We start from the raw sequence: 17,215 nt of genomic DNA on the forward strand, positions 1-17,215 counted from the left end.
TGAAAGTTTTTTTAATATTTTCTACAGTTAAACTTAACACTGAAAATTGGAAAAAAAAAAGCAAAATGAAAAATCATTAATTGTAGAATCAAAGAGATTAAATAATGAGACTGTTATTATTATTTTTTTCTAAATTTTTACTTCATTTGTTACATTCTAAAGATACAATCAAAACATAGATATTTTTTTTCACTATTTTCTTTTTTTACATCTCATAGCTATAAAAAAAATCTTATTAAATTAAAAAAAGAAGCGAAAACTAAAAATCGTGTAAAATTTAAAAAGATAAAATTTTTTATTTTTAAACATAGCATTCCGCTATTCTCACTTTACTTAATTTGTTATGTTTTAAAGATACGAATTATTATCAAAATAATAAATTATATATTTTTCTAAATTCCATCCTTAAAAAAGCAAAATGTGAAATCATACATGGTAGACTTAAATGAATAAAAAAATCTGTTCTAATAGTTGTGTTCTGATTACAGAATTAAGTTATTCATTTATTTCTTTTTTGCGTCGAAAATACTGTAATCGACTCAAAAAGTTTGAAAATTTTCACTGCTTCCTTTCTACAATTCTTGTTCTAAAAATGTATAGTTAAGTTGGAAGGAAGTAAATTGAAAAATCAAACGTTATAAAATAATGATAAATAAAAAGAATGTTTAAATGAAAATAAATTGTTCCAAGAACTGATTTGAAAGTAGATAAATGAAAATTTGGTTATAATAGAATAAATAAAAGAATAAAAGAAAATAATTTTTTGATCATGATGTTAAATTTTTCTCACTTATTTCATACGTTACAATATATAAATATATATAATTGATAACGGGAAATTTTTCAGGAATGGATTTAAAATATTTTCATAATAAGATTGCCAGATTGTTCTTTAGATCCAGATTGTTCTAACTTGTTCTTTTTCTCTTTTTTTATTATTCTGTAATTTTTTTCATGTTTTGTCTACGTTTTGAACTTAGAGATAGATAAATGCTATTATAGAGACAGAAACGCAAATTCTTTTATTTATTTTTCTATGACTGTTGCTCGAAAAATTTGTTTTAAAATTTTAAATAAGAGAAATGAAAAAAAGCTAAGTAGTACTTGTTCTACGTACTAACTTAGTACTACTAAGCACTAACTTGTGGAACTAAGAAGAGAAGGTAAAAAAAAAAGATTATTTGATCATGGTATTTAATTTTTCTCACATATTTCATACGTTACGTTCAAAGATAAAACTACTATTATCGAGACAGAAAGTTTTCTTGATGAAAGATCCGTAACGCCGCAAACATAAATAATTCTCGTCTGGAAGAATGTCTCGCACAAGATCAGTATATTAAATGATACTTGAAGGAAGGAGAAATATTTCAAGAAATAAAAAAAATGGATGGGCACCTGTTGAGCGAAGAAGTTTGGCGAAAGTTATTCGGGTAACCCTACAGACCAGGCAGCTGGTTTTTTTGTTTTTGTTGTTAAGAAGTGAAGTCAGTCAGTTAGCATTTTGACCTCGGAGAGAGATGTTCGGAGGGGAAACCCGATTTGGTTGATCCGAAAGAATCGCTTGCAGTGCTCTTGGAATTTTGTTTTGAAGCTTCATTCCCCCCAGCCGCGGCGCGCATTTTCGGAATTAATTCAACTGCTGGTTCTGTTCGACTATGGTAATATGCATTTTGTTCGATGGATTACCCGTGGAATCGGGGTAAGTTGCACTTCTAATTCAATTTTAGATGGAATTTAATAAGCGAAATGCCGACTGAACTTAATTTGAGAAACATTTTTATACTGAATAAATCGAAATGGCCCCGAAGCAAAATTAAATACCCGATGTTATTGCCTGTGTACTTAATGTTCTTTCTCGTTCGGACTTCAACGGGACAGGGGCAAACGGTGAGATCGCGTGAAGTGGATATGCGGGTACAATTTGAAATAGAAGAAGGCCAGCCCCCAGGCTCTGTTGTTGGTACCATTCCTACAAAACCCAACTTTACCTACAGATTTAACGAACGACCACCGGAGTTTTACTTAAATGGCAGTACGGGTGTAATAACAACGGCTATGGAAATTGACAGAGAAATGCTGGCTAGTGAAAAATTTGACTTAGTCATTTTGAGTAGTCAACCAACATATCCAATAGAGCTTCGGATAGTTGTTGTAGACATCAATGACAACTCTCCCAAATTTCCAGAGCCTGGTATCGAAGTTTCTTTTTCAGAAAGTGCCAACGTAGGAACTCGAGTCATACTGGATACGGCAACCGATCGTGATGTTGGTATTAATGATGTTAATACTGACTATAAAATTGTTTCTGGAAATTCCCAGTCTAAGTTTAGACTCGTAGTGACTACAAATCCCAGTGGTGAAACGCCATATGTTCACCTAGAAACAACTGGAAAATTAGACAGGGAAATAACATCTGAATACCAGTTAAATATTTCAGCACAAGACGGAGGTACGCCTCCTCGCTTTGGCTATTTAACAATAAACGTAACAATTTTGGATGTAAATGATAATCCTCCAATATTTGATCACAGTGATTACTCGGTAAGTTTAAATGAGAGTGTTCCTCCGGGAACCAGTGTCTTGCAAGTCCGAGCAACCGATAACGATATTGGAGATAATTCGAAGATAACTTATTTCTTGAGTGACATTGAGAATCAATTTGCCGTAGATCCTCAAACTGGTGTAATAACCACACTCGAGGTATTGAAATGTCAACAAAATTGTCCGACTCAAGGAAAATGTCCCAAGAGTTGCGTTTTTACAGTTTTTGCTCGAGATCACGGTTCGCCACGCTTGGATGGCAGAGCTTATGTCACCGTTAATTTATTAGATGCCAATGATCACGACCCTAGCATAAGATTTAGGTTTTTTCCATCCACAGCTAGCTATGCCACCGTTGATGAAAATGCTCACAATGGCTCTGTAGTTGCTGCTGTTAGTGTTATCGATTTGGATGAGGGTCCCAACGGAGAAACTTCAGTCGAAATAGAATGTGGCAATGAGTTGGGATATTTTCGTCTGGAATCTACGCCTAGTTTTGACATTGTACGGGTTAATGGAGTGCTTGACCGAGAAGAAATCAGTAAATATAATCTCACTATAACCGCAACTGACCATGGCATTCCGCCTCGAAGTTCGACAGCATTTTTAATAATTCACGTGAATGATGTCAATGATCATGAACCGATCTTCGATAAAAATGCATATTCAGCTGTACTGAGCGAGACAGTACTCGTTGGTACCTTTGTCGCTGGCATAAGTGCTACAGACGAAGATTCCGGTGTAAATTCTGAAATTTATTATGCTATAGTCTCTGGTAATGACAGGCGTTGGTTTGACATAGATGTCCACACGGGTTTAGTGACCACATCTCAGGCCCTGAATCGAGAAGATCAAGATTACGTCGAGCTTAAAATTTCTGCCAGAGATGGCGGCCCGAATCCGAGATTCAGCTATACTTATCTTAAAATACAAATTCTGGATGAGAATGATGAGACGCCATACTTTTCTGAAGATATCATCAATGTTACATTACTTGAAAGTGCACCTCCGAATTCTCTTATCACTGTTGTTACTGCTGTAGATAATGATTTTGGATTAAATGGTAGTGTAGGATATTTTTTCCACTCGGACGTTGAGCGTTTATATCCTAACAAGTTTTTATTAGATCCAACTTATGGTAGATTAACTCTTAAAGAACAGCTAGACAGAGAGAAAAAAGATATATTATCTCTGGTAATAATAGCAAAAGATGAAGGCGAACCTTCTCTTTCTGGCACTGTAACGGTTCGCATTATCTTATTGGATGTAAATGATAATAAACCAAATTTTTATCCGAAGCAATATTTTAGAACTGTGAGTTCCTCAGACTCACCTGGCACTGTTATTGCTCATTTGATTGCAACAGATGCTGATATAGGTAAAAATGCAGTATTGAAATTCAGTTTAATTAATAGTGATGGAAATTTTGAAATTGATGAAGACACGGGTGTATTACAAACGAAGAATGTTCTTAGGAAGCGAGATTTCTCAAAATATGTGTTAAAAGTTGCCGTCAGAAACCCAAACGAAGGAGGTATGGATATGTCTGACGAGGCAGTTGTTTTTGTTTACGTGAGGGGAGACGGCCCAGCAAGTGACTTTGATTCTAATAAAGTATATAATTTTATCGTAGAAGAAAACATGAAACCAACAGGATCAAATAGTGAAATTGCAAGATTGCCTGTAAGATCAATTGGTTCTGGAGTTAAATATAGTATCGTTGATGGCGACTCTGACGAGTTATTTCGAATCGACGAATCCCTTGGCATTATTCATAGCGTGCAATCTATTGACCGTGAAAAGCATTCCCAGTTTTCTCTCGATATCGTGGCGTATGATTTAGTGGGGTTCACCCACATGACTGTTAATATAACAGTAGCAGATCTTAATGACTGTTCTCCGACTTTTGAATATACCAGTGGTGCTATCGAGGTAATGGAGGATTGGTCAGTTGGGCATGAAGTTTATCTCGTAAAAGCTTATGATTTGGATACTGGCCTTAATGGTATGATTGAATATTCTCTATCCACAGAGCATAATACATTTTATATTGATAAAGCTTTGGGAATGATTTATTTGAATAGACAAGTTAGGTCTGAAGTCGGGAATGAATATAAAGTATTTGTAACAGCTCGTGATCTTGGCATGCCATCTTTGTCTTCAACATTACAATTGTCGATTGTCATAGCTGATGTTAATGACCGAACACCGGTTTTTGATCACCAGTCTTATGAAACTTCTTTGGTAGAATCCGTACCAGTGAATGACAGATTTTACCTGTTACGAGCTACAGATGCAGATTACATATTCAACCAAGTGACATACTCAATTACATCAGGAAACGAAGAGAATCGCTTTGGTATTTTCCCAGATGGCTATTTATATGTAAAAAGGCCACTAGATCGTGAAAAGAAAGACTTCTATTCTCTGAAAGTAACTGCTTCGGATAACGGTAAGGTATCTCGTAGCTCTTCGGTTAACATAGTGATTCATATTATAGATGAAAACGATAACAGTCCTTCGTTTGATAACAAAACATTTCAGTTTTTCATAAGTGAAAACGAACCACCTGATACTTACGTAGGAAGATTGTCGGCTGAAGACTCCGATACCGGAAGAAATGCTGAATTGACATATTCAATATTTTCTACTAACACCCAAACAGATTTTATGATCAACCCTAAAACTGGATTTATGAGAACCTTGCGATATTTTGACAGAGAACAACTCATTGAATCCTCTGGGCATGATTATCTAGTTCTTGATGCAGTTGTCAAAGATGGAGGTGCTACGAGGTTAAAGGATGAAGCTAAAGTTATTATCCATATAACAGATGTTAACGATAACTCTCCTCAGTTTATTCGAACGCCCTATCTGGCAACTATATCTGAAAGTTCACCTGCGAGCACCCAAATAATTAGAGTGGCTGCTGTTGATGTAGATCATGGGATTAATGGAAACATAAAATATTCTATTGTTCATGGAAATATTGGGGAAGTTTTCCAAATTGATGATATAACTGGTCAAATTGCTGTTTATAAACCGACTTTGGATAGGGAAACCTTCCCTCAGTATGTTTTAACTGTTATGGCTAGGGATATGGGTGAGGATATTTCCCACAACTCCACCACCCTTGTTAAGATAGATTTATTGGATGAAAATGACAACATTCCACGTTTTGTTAATGAAACAACCAAGTTTATCAATATAAGTGAAGACGCTACCGTTGGCTCTAAAATCTTCACCTTTTCTGCCACCGATGATGATTTGGGAGTGAATTCTGAAATTTCTCATTTCATTGCGTCTGGAAATTTTAAAGAAACTTTTCGCATTGACAGCATATCTGGCTCGCTCTATCTAGCTCGGCCATTGGATTATGAAGACAAAAACAACTATGTTTTAAATGTCAATGCGAGTGACAGTGGCACCCCTCGACTTGCCACGACTATGAAGATCGTGATAAGAATTCAAGACGTGAACGATAACGCCCCTCGTTTTTCGAGTTCCTCTGTCGTGCGTAAAATCGATGAAAATATCCCACCCAAAACTCCGGTTGTGACGATAAATGCTGAAGATCGGGATTCCGGTGCGAACGGGAAAATTATTTTTAACATATCTCACCAAGACCCCCCTGGTTCTCATTTCGCTATCCAACCTGAGACAGGACTGATTTACACAACAGAAGTGATTGATAGAGAATACAGTGAAACTTTTAGATTAACCGTTGTCGCAACCGACCAAGCTGAGGATATAGCAATGCGCTTGTCTGTAGAAAGAATCGTGACTATAATTGTCGGTGATATAAACGATAATGCGCCAACCTTTGAATCGATGGATGCCGGAGTTTTGCCTGGGGGTAAGGACAAAGGTTACAAGATTATGACCTTGTCCGCAAGTGATCCAGATGCCAATAATAATGGAATGGTTACGTACGAACTTGAAGAGGGTGATTTGTCTTTGTTTACATTAGATAGGATAACTGGAGATTTGTACACAGCTGTGGCCATTAATGAACCAGCAGTTTCATACACACTCACTGTAAAAGCAACAGACGAAGCCGTTATTTCGGCTCGTAAATCATCGCGCAGCAAGGTGACGATTATTGGAACGATTGGAAGCAACAATGGTCCAGCGTTTTCTGCCTCGGTTTATGCTGGTTCCGTTCCAGAAAATAAACCGGTGGGAACCAGTGTTTTAAGTGTTTATGCAAAAAGTGAAACTGGAAATAAAACACACGTGGAATATTTTTTAGCTGCGGTTACTAACCATGCTGAATTACCGGAAAGTAGAATATTTGCTATTAATAGATATAGTGGAGTGATTTCAACCGCCGCTGTGTTAGATAGAGAAAAAAGTGGTGGTGAAAGCAATTTCTTTCATTTGGATGTGTATGCTGTGGAAACTACGGCCAAAATACCCAAGACATCAAAAACGAAGGTAAGTGCTATATTTATATATTTGTCTCTATTCTGTGATTCTTTAAATTTTCTAAATAATAATTTAATTTATTATTCTACTGCACAAAAATTAAAAATTGTTTTGATACGAATAAATTCTAAATTATAATACTCATAAAAAAATACCTTTTGCTAATTATGTTGAATTTTTGTAGAAAAAGAACATGTTGAATGTTTTTATAGAATATTTATTTATTTTCTTTATTATATATTTTTTCTTTTTGGTCTTCAATGTAAAACACTTATGGTAGAATTTAGCTTCTTTTGAAAGTTTAAAATTTGTATTTATAATATTTTTTACAATTTATTTTATGAAAACATAATGGTTGGATTTGAATATATTCGATAAAAATAGCAAACTCACTTTGAAATAAGAAACTGTGTTACTAAGTGTGGCTATACCTTATTTTGTTTCAAAAGCAGGCAAGAATTTATGAAAATTGGAAACAACATTCACTTAACTTTTTTATTAAAATTTTTTCTATATAAAAAAAAATTAAAAACAATAGGGCGACTACAAAAATATTTTACTTATTTGATTAAATACTTGTGATATTAGATTTAATAAAATACCAGACTTAATTGATACCAGACTTAATATAATACTTTAAATTTTTGCATTGAAAATATTCTTTGTTTTATTCTTTGACCTGGTGGAAGCATTTTATTTGTAATAATAATTAAATAAAACAGCTATAGGATTTGTTTTTTATGAAAATGTAATTCGTTGCATAATTTTTATAAGTTTGTAAACATTGGAATTAAAGCATATTTTAATTAACAATTTATTAATATGTAAATTAAAATATAGACAATACTATACTATCATTTGTTGATTAACATTAAATGAATATGAGTTAATATCTATTGATATCTATAGATATAGTTTTCAAAAAGGAAAATTTAAAAGTATAATTATTTATGCTTTTACTGATCAATATACAGTACAGAACCCGTTATCCGGAAATCAGAAAACCGGAAAACCAAAAAACCGGAACGAAATTCGATACATTTTCTCGCAATTTTTTTTTTTTAAATTTTTTTTCGTCATAAGATTTTACGATTTTTCTTTCTTTTTTTAAAGATGTTTACCTTACCATCATTTTGGAAATAATCATTAGTGTATTACTTCATCGTTTTTTCTTATTTTTAAGATTATTTCCAATTTTTTTTTTCTTTTTAGTTGGGTTTAGCAATAAAAAAAACGGCTTTTTGTAGCGATTCAGAAAACCGGAAAAATCAGTTATCCGGAATAGCGATTGTCGCGACCGTTCCGGATAATCGCTTTCCTACTGTACTTGTAATGCATATTTAAGTTGTATTCAAGTGTTAGATGTTTCATTATTTTGATTGCAGGATTGATTATGAATTTTAATAGTTTAACAATTTTATAACTTTCTTCGAAAAAAAAAATTTTTTTTTTGAAATTTTTATCTGCATAGCTCAAGTAAAAAAATAAAAATGATAGCACAGTGAAACCTCTTGTTAGCGACCACTCTCTGTTCCACAGTAAAATGGTCGCTCTTTGGGGTTACCTCCATTGACTTCAAAATGTTATCGAATGACATGATTTTTCGCAAATAATTTTAATTTTAGGCAGTGTCGTTTTCTTAACACGGAAATGCCATTTATGTTGGTGTCAAGAAAACTGGATTGCTGAATATAATTCAGCATCAATAAAAATGATCCCTGTCGATATAATTATGTGTAGAAACTAATTTACCAATTTTGAATGATCGAACTTTTTCAAATAAATAAACAACTATGTCTTAAGCTTGCATTTAATTTTGCAGAAAAAATAGTTAAGAGGTTTGTTTGCAACGCTTAGTTTTTTCTGAAAAAATTTTTTTTCTTCTAATTTAACTTTCAACTGTAAAAATAAATTACGATTGCATTGTCTTTAGTGTAGCCTGACTGCAACATGAGGTTATAGATCTCTTTGAGATATCCTCAAAAAGAGCTCACTAAATAATAGCCTTACACAAATATTTTGAATACATTTTAATCTACTTGTTTTTGTTTTGATATTTTTTCATGCTTCCTTATTTGACCTTTTCTGAATTTGGTGCAGAGATTTGCCTGGTTTTCTGCAACATAAGTCTAGGGTGAAAATTCTGTGCCTACTAAAAGTAGTCATAAGTATAAGAGGTCACTACATAGAGGTGGTCTTTCTTGAAAGTTTCACTGTAATTGTAAATTATAATTTTTTTCCAAGTTTTCCAATTTATATTATTTTGATTAAATGTAAATTTTCTTTATCAATATGAAAAAATAAATGCAGGAAAAATAAATTTTACAGGGAATACATGATTATGAGATCAGTTTTGCAATTAAATCTAAAAAATCTTCAATCCCAAAACAAATTTTACTGTAATAATTTAAAATTACGCTCTTCTTCATTTATATTTAAGAAAAATATCTGTTCTAGATTAGTTATTTTTTCTAGGCTCTTTTAATTATTAATCAAGTGTAGATTTAATAAATGCATTGATACAATTTGAAATATAAGCCATCATATCAACAATTTTCAAATTCATAATTTTACCAAGTAAATTACTCAGTTTTGTGATTGATGTAAAATTTATTTCAGGGAGAAAAATATTTATTTTAAAAATTAAAAAATTTATTTAGAAAATTAAAAAATTTCTGTAGAAAATTATTTGATGAATTCAGCTAGTTTTGTTTTGTCTACAAATCTGTATATATTTCTAACTCGATTTCCTCGTGTTTATTTACAAATATTAAAAACCGCCGGGATTCAATTTGTCTTGTAGTTAATTGTGAAGCGTTCTGATATAAGCTTTGACCTAACTCTCTTTTTTTCTTTTAATAGTCTTTCCCTTGGCCAAGGTCTTTCCAAAGGAAGGGTCGATTGTTAAGCAAATAGAGTATAATTAAAACAATCATAATTTATTTTTAGGAAAGGATATACTTTTTATTACCATTTTAAAATTTTTTTTGTTTGCTTTTTAAAATAAATTGTGATGAAATTAGATTTTTATCTTGATAATAGGAAAGAATGTTTTTTTTATAAATATTTTTTTATTATTTTTTAAGAAGTTTTCAATTAAAAATAGTATTCTATTTCGTTATGATTATTATTATTATTATAATTTTTTATTTTAATCAAGTTAGATTAGAATAAATAATTTCAGGTTTGCCGATTTCAACCGGGTCTTATAAAACCAACCGATTCTTCCACCCTTCCTGGTTAAGTCAAAGTTAATTATTTTGTCTAGAGTTGTTCCAAAATGCAGGGTACTTGAAAGCAAAATAATGTTATTCGATAACTACAGTGATATGGTTGGATATATAGAACAATACTGAGCAATAATTTCATACTTTTAAGGCAGTTAAGAGTGTCAGTTTTAGGAGTATGGAATCATTGTTACTAGCAGTAATTTTATTCTACTTAAAGCTATATTTAAGAAATAACTTTCTTTTTTAAATGCAGCATTACTATATGAATTACACAAAATTGATAAAAATTACTAATTTTTTCACTTAAGAGGAAGCCATGCCGCGAAAATAAAATAAATTTTAAATTATGATAAAATAAATTTTTCTGCATAGTTAAAATAAAATATTATACACCAAGTATTATATTCAATGTTATGCACACATACCTAGTCTTAATTTTTAATACAAATTAATAATGTTTAAATTATTAATTAAGATAAGGAAAAAAAACTAAAAGCTCCGTCCCCAAAAAGTAGTTTTTCTTCTTCTTTTAATTGTAAAATATTTACTATTTTAAACAAATTTAATAATAGCTAAAAATTGTTAATGTTTTGAATACAACTTAAAATGAGTATGTCGCAAAAGATCTGCGGTTATCTTTCCTTTCTTTTACAAATATGAAGAACGCGAATGTAAAATTTTCTTAAAACAAAATTTTTGACACCTCTTCCTAAACTCTTTTTCATTTGCGGATGGCGTCTTCATTAGTTTAGAGAAAAGTAAGTTCAAATAATCCTAGAGTAAACTATAAAGTTTCAAATGTTGAAAAATTTTTCAAAATTTCGAAATGCAAACAAATTATTTGGAGATCTTCCTCACAGTGTATTTAATTCTAAGTGATTTTCTCATTTTTTTTNTTTTTTTTTTTTTTTTTTTTTTTTTTTTTTTTTTTTTTTTGCATTTCGATATTTTAAAGAATAATTTTCAGCATTTTTGATAGCTTAAACTAAATCTCAGAAATCACTTTTTCTGTATTTTATATTTTAAATTACTAATAGGGGTGAAAGAGAATGTGCCGTGAATAGTTTCTCTCTCGGTACAGCGTCCTCTTGAGCAACAATTTTTTTTTATTATTTTTTTATTTTTTTATTTTTAAAGAGCAAATCTAGTGTTGACTTGAAAAACTTTTGATGTAAATTTAGGCAAATATGCACGGATTAAACAAATAGAGGTGCTTAAATGAGCAATCACATCTTTTGTTTTTTCTTTATTGTTATTAAAAACGTTTAATTTGAAACGGCATGAGGATATAAAAACTGACATGAGACGACATAAAAAATGTTTAACAAATGTTTATAATCCAAGCAACTTTGTAAAAATTTAAAAATCAAAAAAAGAAAATTCGATTATAAAAATATCCTTTCGAAAAGTTAATCTGTTTAATACAATAAAATAGTACAAGTAATTTTGTTCTTGGTGCAATGAATTGTTAAACGAAAATCACTAATTACCTTTTCATTCATTTCTGAAATAAGTCTTCAATTTTATCAATTTTTATACTTAATCTGTTTTGTTTTTCATTCCTTATTCCTTACTAAACGATATTTAAAAAATTCTTACATTGGATGATATACTGAAATTAGATATGTTAATGTTTGAGGAATAACATTCTGGCAAGTTAAAATAAATTAGATTTGAGTATCAGTATATGAAAATGCGTAATTATATAATTAATTTATAGTTTTCGCTTAAAATATTTTGAAAATAATAATTAGTTTTAAAAACAAAATGTAAGAAATATCACTGATGCCATATCAAGGCATTTATTTGTTTGCATATTGTATATATAGGTAAAGAGAAATTTTGGAATTTTTATTCGGAATTTTAATTTCGGAATTTTTATTACTTTTTTTCCATCGTTGTTTTGAAAAATAAATAAAATATAGAAAAGTATTTCAAAAATTTGCTGTACAGCTCTGAAATTTAACGAAAATTCTTGTCTAACTTGCAACCAAAATATTATAAAATCGTTTGGAAGTATACTTTATTGAAAAGCACTTCTACTATCATTTGCAATGATATTTTAGAATGATCATTTTTCTTTCTTTGTATCTTCCAAATCGTTTGCTAATCGGAGTGCGAGATGAAAGCGAAAGTTTACAAATCGAACAATCGTGCACCTAATTGTCCTCTTACGTAACAAGGTTGCAGATGGAGGCGTGAGATATGATGTGATGGCCCGCTTCTTTAGATGAACATCGCTATCAAAACAAAATGCCATCGAGAAATAAAGAGGAAGAGATAAGCCTACATATTAGTTTAGAATTTGTTATAATATATATTAAATGATCACGCTTTCGCACTTTAGTTTCGGAAATTAAAGGACATCGTGAGGTATCTCTTGAAATCATTCTTCCTGTTCTCCGCGCCATCTACTGATCCTCGGTAATAAATCATATTAACATTAGAATTTGATCACTCTTAAGTGTTCCTTGTTTGCGAAAAATCTTCTTTACGTTTTCAAAATTAAATATAAAACGTTAATAATACTAATAAAACGTGTTAAAAATTTTGTTTTAAGAAAATTTTACATTCACATTCTTCATATTGGTAAAAGAAAGGATAGATAACTGCAGATCTTTTGCGGTATACTCATTTTAAAATGTATTCAATACAATAACAATTTTTAGTTATTCTACAATTAAATTTGTTTAAAATAGTTAATATTTTGCAATTGAAAGAAAAAACAACAATTATTTTTTGGGGCCGGAGCTTTTAGTTTTTTTTAAAATCTTAATTAATAATTTAAACAGTAATAATTAGTATTAAAAATTAAGACTAAGTATGTATGCATAATATTGAACTTAATACTTGGTGCGTAATATTTTATTTTTACTATGCAGAAAAATCAATTTTATTATTATTTTTTTTAATGTTTATGAAATGTTTTTGTAATCTTTATTTTTAATCATGTTTTGAGCATTTGTTAGTCATTTTTTAGAGCATGTTTTAGTTATTATTTTTTTTTTAAGTTTTAAATTTTTTGAAAAGATGATTAGAGATTTTAATGTTTTTTTTTTCAAAGTTTATTGAAATTAGTTTAAAAAACTTGTTGTAAATAATTTCATTTGTTATTAGTTTTTTTTTTTTTCAATTAATTTTTGGTTGAAAGGTAGAAGACTTCATATTATTTAAGAGCCGCAGGTTATGCGTATCTCTAAATTAAGTGGTTATCAGTTTGAAAAATTAAGTAATTTTGATTAAAGGTTATTTTAGAGACCAATTTAAAAACGAAAAAAAAATTAGTTATTTATTTATTAGTTTTTTTATAAAACTTTATTAACTTATTGAGATGTATTCGAACTCTTTCACATTGTAAATATTTCACATAGTGTCGATTTCGCATTGTCGAACTATTGTAAAATTATTTTTAGGATTTTTTATTTGGCAGTTTTCTTTTCAAATCAATGTTTCTCCGCTATTTCATTTTTTTCTATTAAAATTTTTTGAACTAACGTGTTAATAATGTGATGATAATTGAGAAAAATGTATTTTAGCTCCAGATAATAATCTATAAATTATTAATAATACAATTAAATTTAATGGAGTTATTCAAATTCAATGAAAGATATTAATTGAAGACAAAATTAAGAGTTTCTTTGAGAATTTTAAATTTAGCATCGTGCAATAATTCTTTTTAATTATTATATTAAGAGAACTCGTTGTCAGTTACATTAATTTGTACTCTACTAACATAAAAAACTACGAATGCTATTTTTTGTTTCATATGATTATTACATAGTTCATATTTTATTCTCAATTTTTATGGCTACACACATTATAATTATCTGAAGGCTTCTTAATATTTTTTTAAAATTATAAAAATGATTATTTTTATTTTTAACTTATATTAGAATTCTAGTTCATTGAAAACTTTTTACTGAATTTTTAGCACTTACAAAATTTGGATTGTTTTATCAACAAATTCGGACCACATTTTGTTATATTATAAATATTTACAACTATAACTTAACAATAAATATCAGATAATTCGTTTTGCAATTAATACTAATTTGTTATTATTTATAATTTTTGTTTTAATCATTTGAGTAAGAACATCAATTTAAATTTTGCTAGTATTTAAAAGTGAATCCTTTTTTTCTTATCATTTTTTCACCATATCGCTCTTCTAAAATTCGAATTATATTAAATATAATAATTTTTTTTTCCTTCGAAGTCGAATTACGAGCAGTAGGCAGTTTTCTACTATCTCGAGTTATCGAAAGCCGGGTTCTAATGTGTATATGGCGCCGCGCTGGCTTTCGGAAACCGGTAGATTTTCGGGTAATCGCACTTCCACCATTTATAGCAATTATTTCAGTGAGTGAAGTCAGTTAATTTTTTTCATTTTGTTTATTTTTTTATTTTTAGATAAGGGAAGTGTCAATCAAAAGTAATCGGTGTGATGCCAAAGTGAAGGTGTTAATTAATTAGATCTCGATGATAAGAACTATAAAATAAAAAATTAGTTCGCTCTTATTTTAAGATTTCTTCAATTTTAATATGATCCTGATTTCAATAGATTTTTTTGTCTAATTTGGATTGAACAAGTATCTAGCGAATTCGAAAGCATCGTTTGCTTTTTTTTTATTTTATCGTCTGACAATTTTATTTTTAATTTTCTTTGTCTCATCAGGTATAATGTTTACATTCTTATTTTTTTTTTCAGACTTCAATTCAAACTTTAAATTAGAAAAAAACAATAAATTAATATTGAAAAAAATAGTTCTTTTCTATTTTAAGATATTTTTGCAATGTAAATATAGTGCTCATTTTATTTAAATAATTCTTTTGTTTTATTTGGATGAAACAAATATCTAGTGATTTGTTAACATCGTTTTCATTTATATGATCTTCTACTAATTTTACTTTTCATATTATATAGTTGTTTCATCAATATATATGTTCTATTATTTATTTTAGAATTAAATCCGAATTCTGTATTTGTTTTGCTCATAATATTCTTAAATTTGTTTAATTTTTACTGTTTTATTAATATTTTTAGAAACTTAAATTGTTTAAATTAAATATTCCAAATAATATTTCCAAATTGTTTGGAATTCATCATATAGAGTGATCACTTTCAGTAAATTAAAGATCTGTGGACTTCTGTGTAAAATTAAAAAAAAGAGAGAATTCTGTGCTGAAATTAATCGAATATTTTTAAAAGCATTTATATTACGGGTCCTCTTCAAACGGATATAAAAAATAAAAAAAAAATCTGCTTTTATTTCCCCAAGGAAAATTATATAAATGCAGCTTCTTTACTTATAAAGCAACTTCATATAATAGTAAGGAAACTGCGTTTCAAAGCTATTTTAATAACTTTGAAAAAGTTTTTGTAGCAAGTTTTAAAATCAGCTTGTAAAAAAAAATATTTGAAAAGATTTTAATTTATTTATATTCTAATTTTAAAGCAGAAAATATCGTAGAAATTTTCAGTAGCTGTATAAAAAAGTTATTTTTAATTTTTAAAAGCACCTAATTAAAAAACGAAAAAATTATATGTTTTTTTAAAATAGTTGCGGGTAAAAACATTTTTTTTAGCAGGAACTCTTAACTTTATCAATTGTAACCAGAACTTTGGTAACGGGACTAAAAGTTAACCTTTATTATAGATTACTGAAAAAGCTCAGAATATGTTAGTTTTCTGAGTCTATATAAACTTAAAGCATTTTTCTCTTAATTAGAAATAGGAATCTTTTAATAATTTTTTTTAAGTAGTCTCCGTAAGTCGTATGACAATCAATAGTTCTATTCGTTACGTCACATATATGTTTTGTATATGTGAGGTAGAGGCCTTTGTTTTTATAATTACCTAAATAATTTATATGTGGCAATAAGAAAAAAGGATAAAAGAATACGTTGGTGTTTGCTCCTTTAAAAATTGAGCTGAACTCATCTTTAATGCAATAACACTTCTGCTAGCAATTCACTTGGAGCAATGCTAGCAATTCACGTCGCTTCTGCTAGCAATTCACACCGTGAATTGCTCTGCCCATAGTGTTCAAAAATTAAATTAGATGGTAGGAAAATTATTTTATTTTTATTCATGATTTGTTGCGAATAATACAATAGAGCAACCAAATGGTATTCCGCGGAACTAAAGGTTCCGTGGAAGGGTTCCGAGAGTTACGATTTTTTTAACCAATAACTATATTTGTATCCTTCATAATTTATTTAATATTTCGTTTGTTTATAATAACTGATTTATGTAAAAATGTCAATGAAAAACAGTTGCTAAGTTTAAAAATTATAGCTGCGAACTCTACTGGATTTTTCAGTAGATTACTGAATTTTGCCAGTTTCTATTTATTTATTAAGTTTTATTTATTATTTTATCTATTTCTAATTCTAAGTGAAGCAAGCCAGTCATTGGCGAATTTTTTTTAAAATTCCGAAATGAGAACAGAAAAATCATGAGTATTTCTTTCCTTTCCGATGAACAAAAAAAGTATCTTTAAAATATAATTCTACAGAAAAAAAAGAAGAAAAAAAATATTTGCTTTTGTATTTTTNAACTGAAGCAAGCCAGTCATTGGCGAAATTTTTTTTATTCTGAAATGAGAACAGAAAAATCATGAGTATTTCTTTCCTTTCCGATGAACAAGAAAAGTATCTTTAAAATATAATTCTGCCGAAAAAAAAAGAAAAAAAAATTGCTTTTGTATTTTTATATAATATAAGCTGTTGATTTTTAATTGGGAATTTACTTTCCTCGAAAATATTTTTTTCTTTTTTATATAAATGAAAAATTTAGTTTGAAAAATACATTAATAGTAAACGTATTTTTTCGAGATTTTTTTTTAAAAATCAAATAAATAGGATAAAAAACATTAGTGGTAACACTAGCGAAAACAATAAATAACAATACGATTTTAAATTTGATGGTAGATAAAAATAATTTTGTGAAGTACTTGGTTATTTGGCATTTATTTAAAGGATGTTCGTATTTAACTTTTTTGTTTTGAGTT

General features: G+C 29.2%; 1 protein-coding gene across 1 annotated transcript in view; it reads left to right on the forward strand.

Annotated features, from left to right (window-relative positions):
* Positions 1 to 1,455: 1,455 nt before the first annotated feature.
* LOC107443710 (cadherin-related tumor suppressor fat) overlaps positions 1,456 to 17,215 on the forward strand; it is a 148,151-nt gene continuing 132,391 nt past the window's right edge. Inside the window, exon 1 of the mRNA XM_043042227.2 lies at positions 1,456 to 6,981. Coding sequence (XP_042898161.1) covers positions 1,750 to 6,981 — 5,232 coding nt within the window. The 5' untranslated portion in view covers positions 1,456 to 1,749. The remainder of the gene's footprint in view (positions 6,982 to 17,215) is intronic.

This window comes from Parasteatoda tepidariorum, chromosome 9 (genome assembly GCF_043381705.1).
Source record: "Parasteatoda tepidariorum isolate YZ-2023 chromosome 9, CAS_Ptep_4.0, whole genome shotgun sequence".
NCBI classification, from domain to species: Eukaryota; Metazoa; Arthropoda; class Arachnida; order Araneae; family Theridiidae; genus Parasteatoda; species Parasteatoda tepidariorum.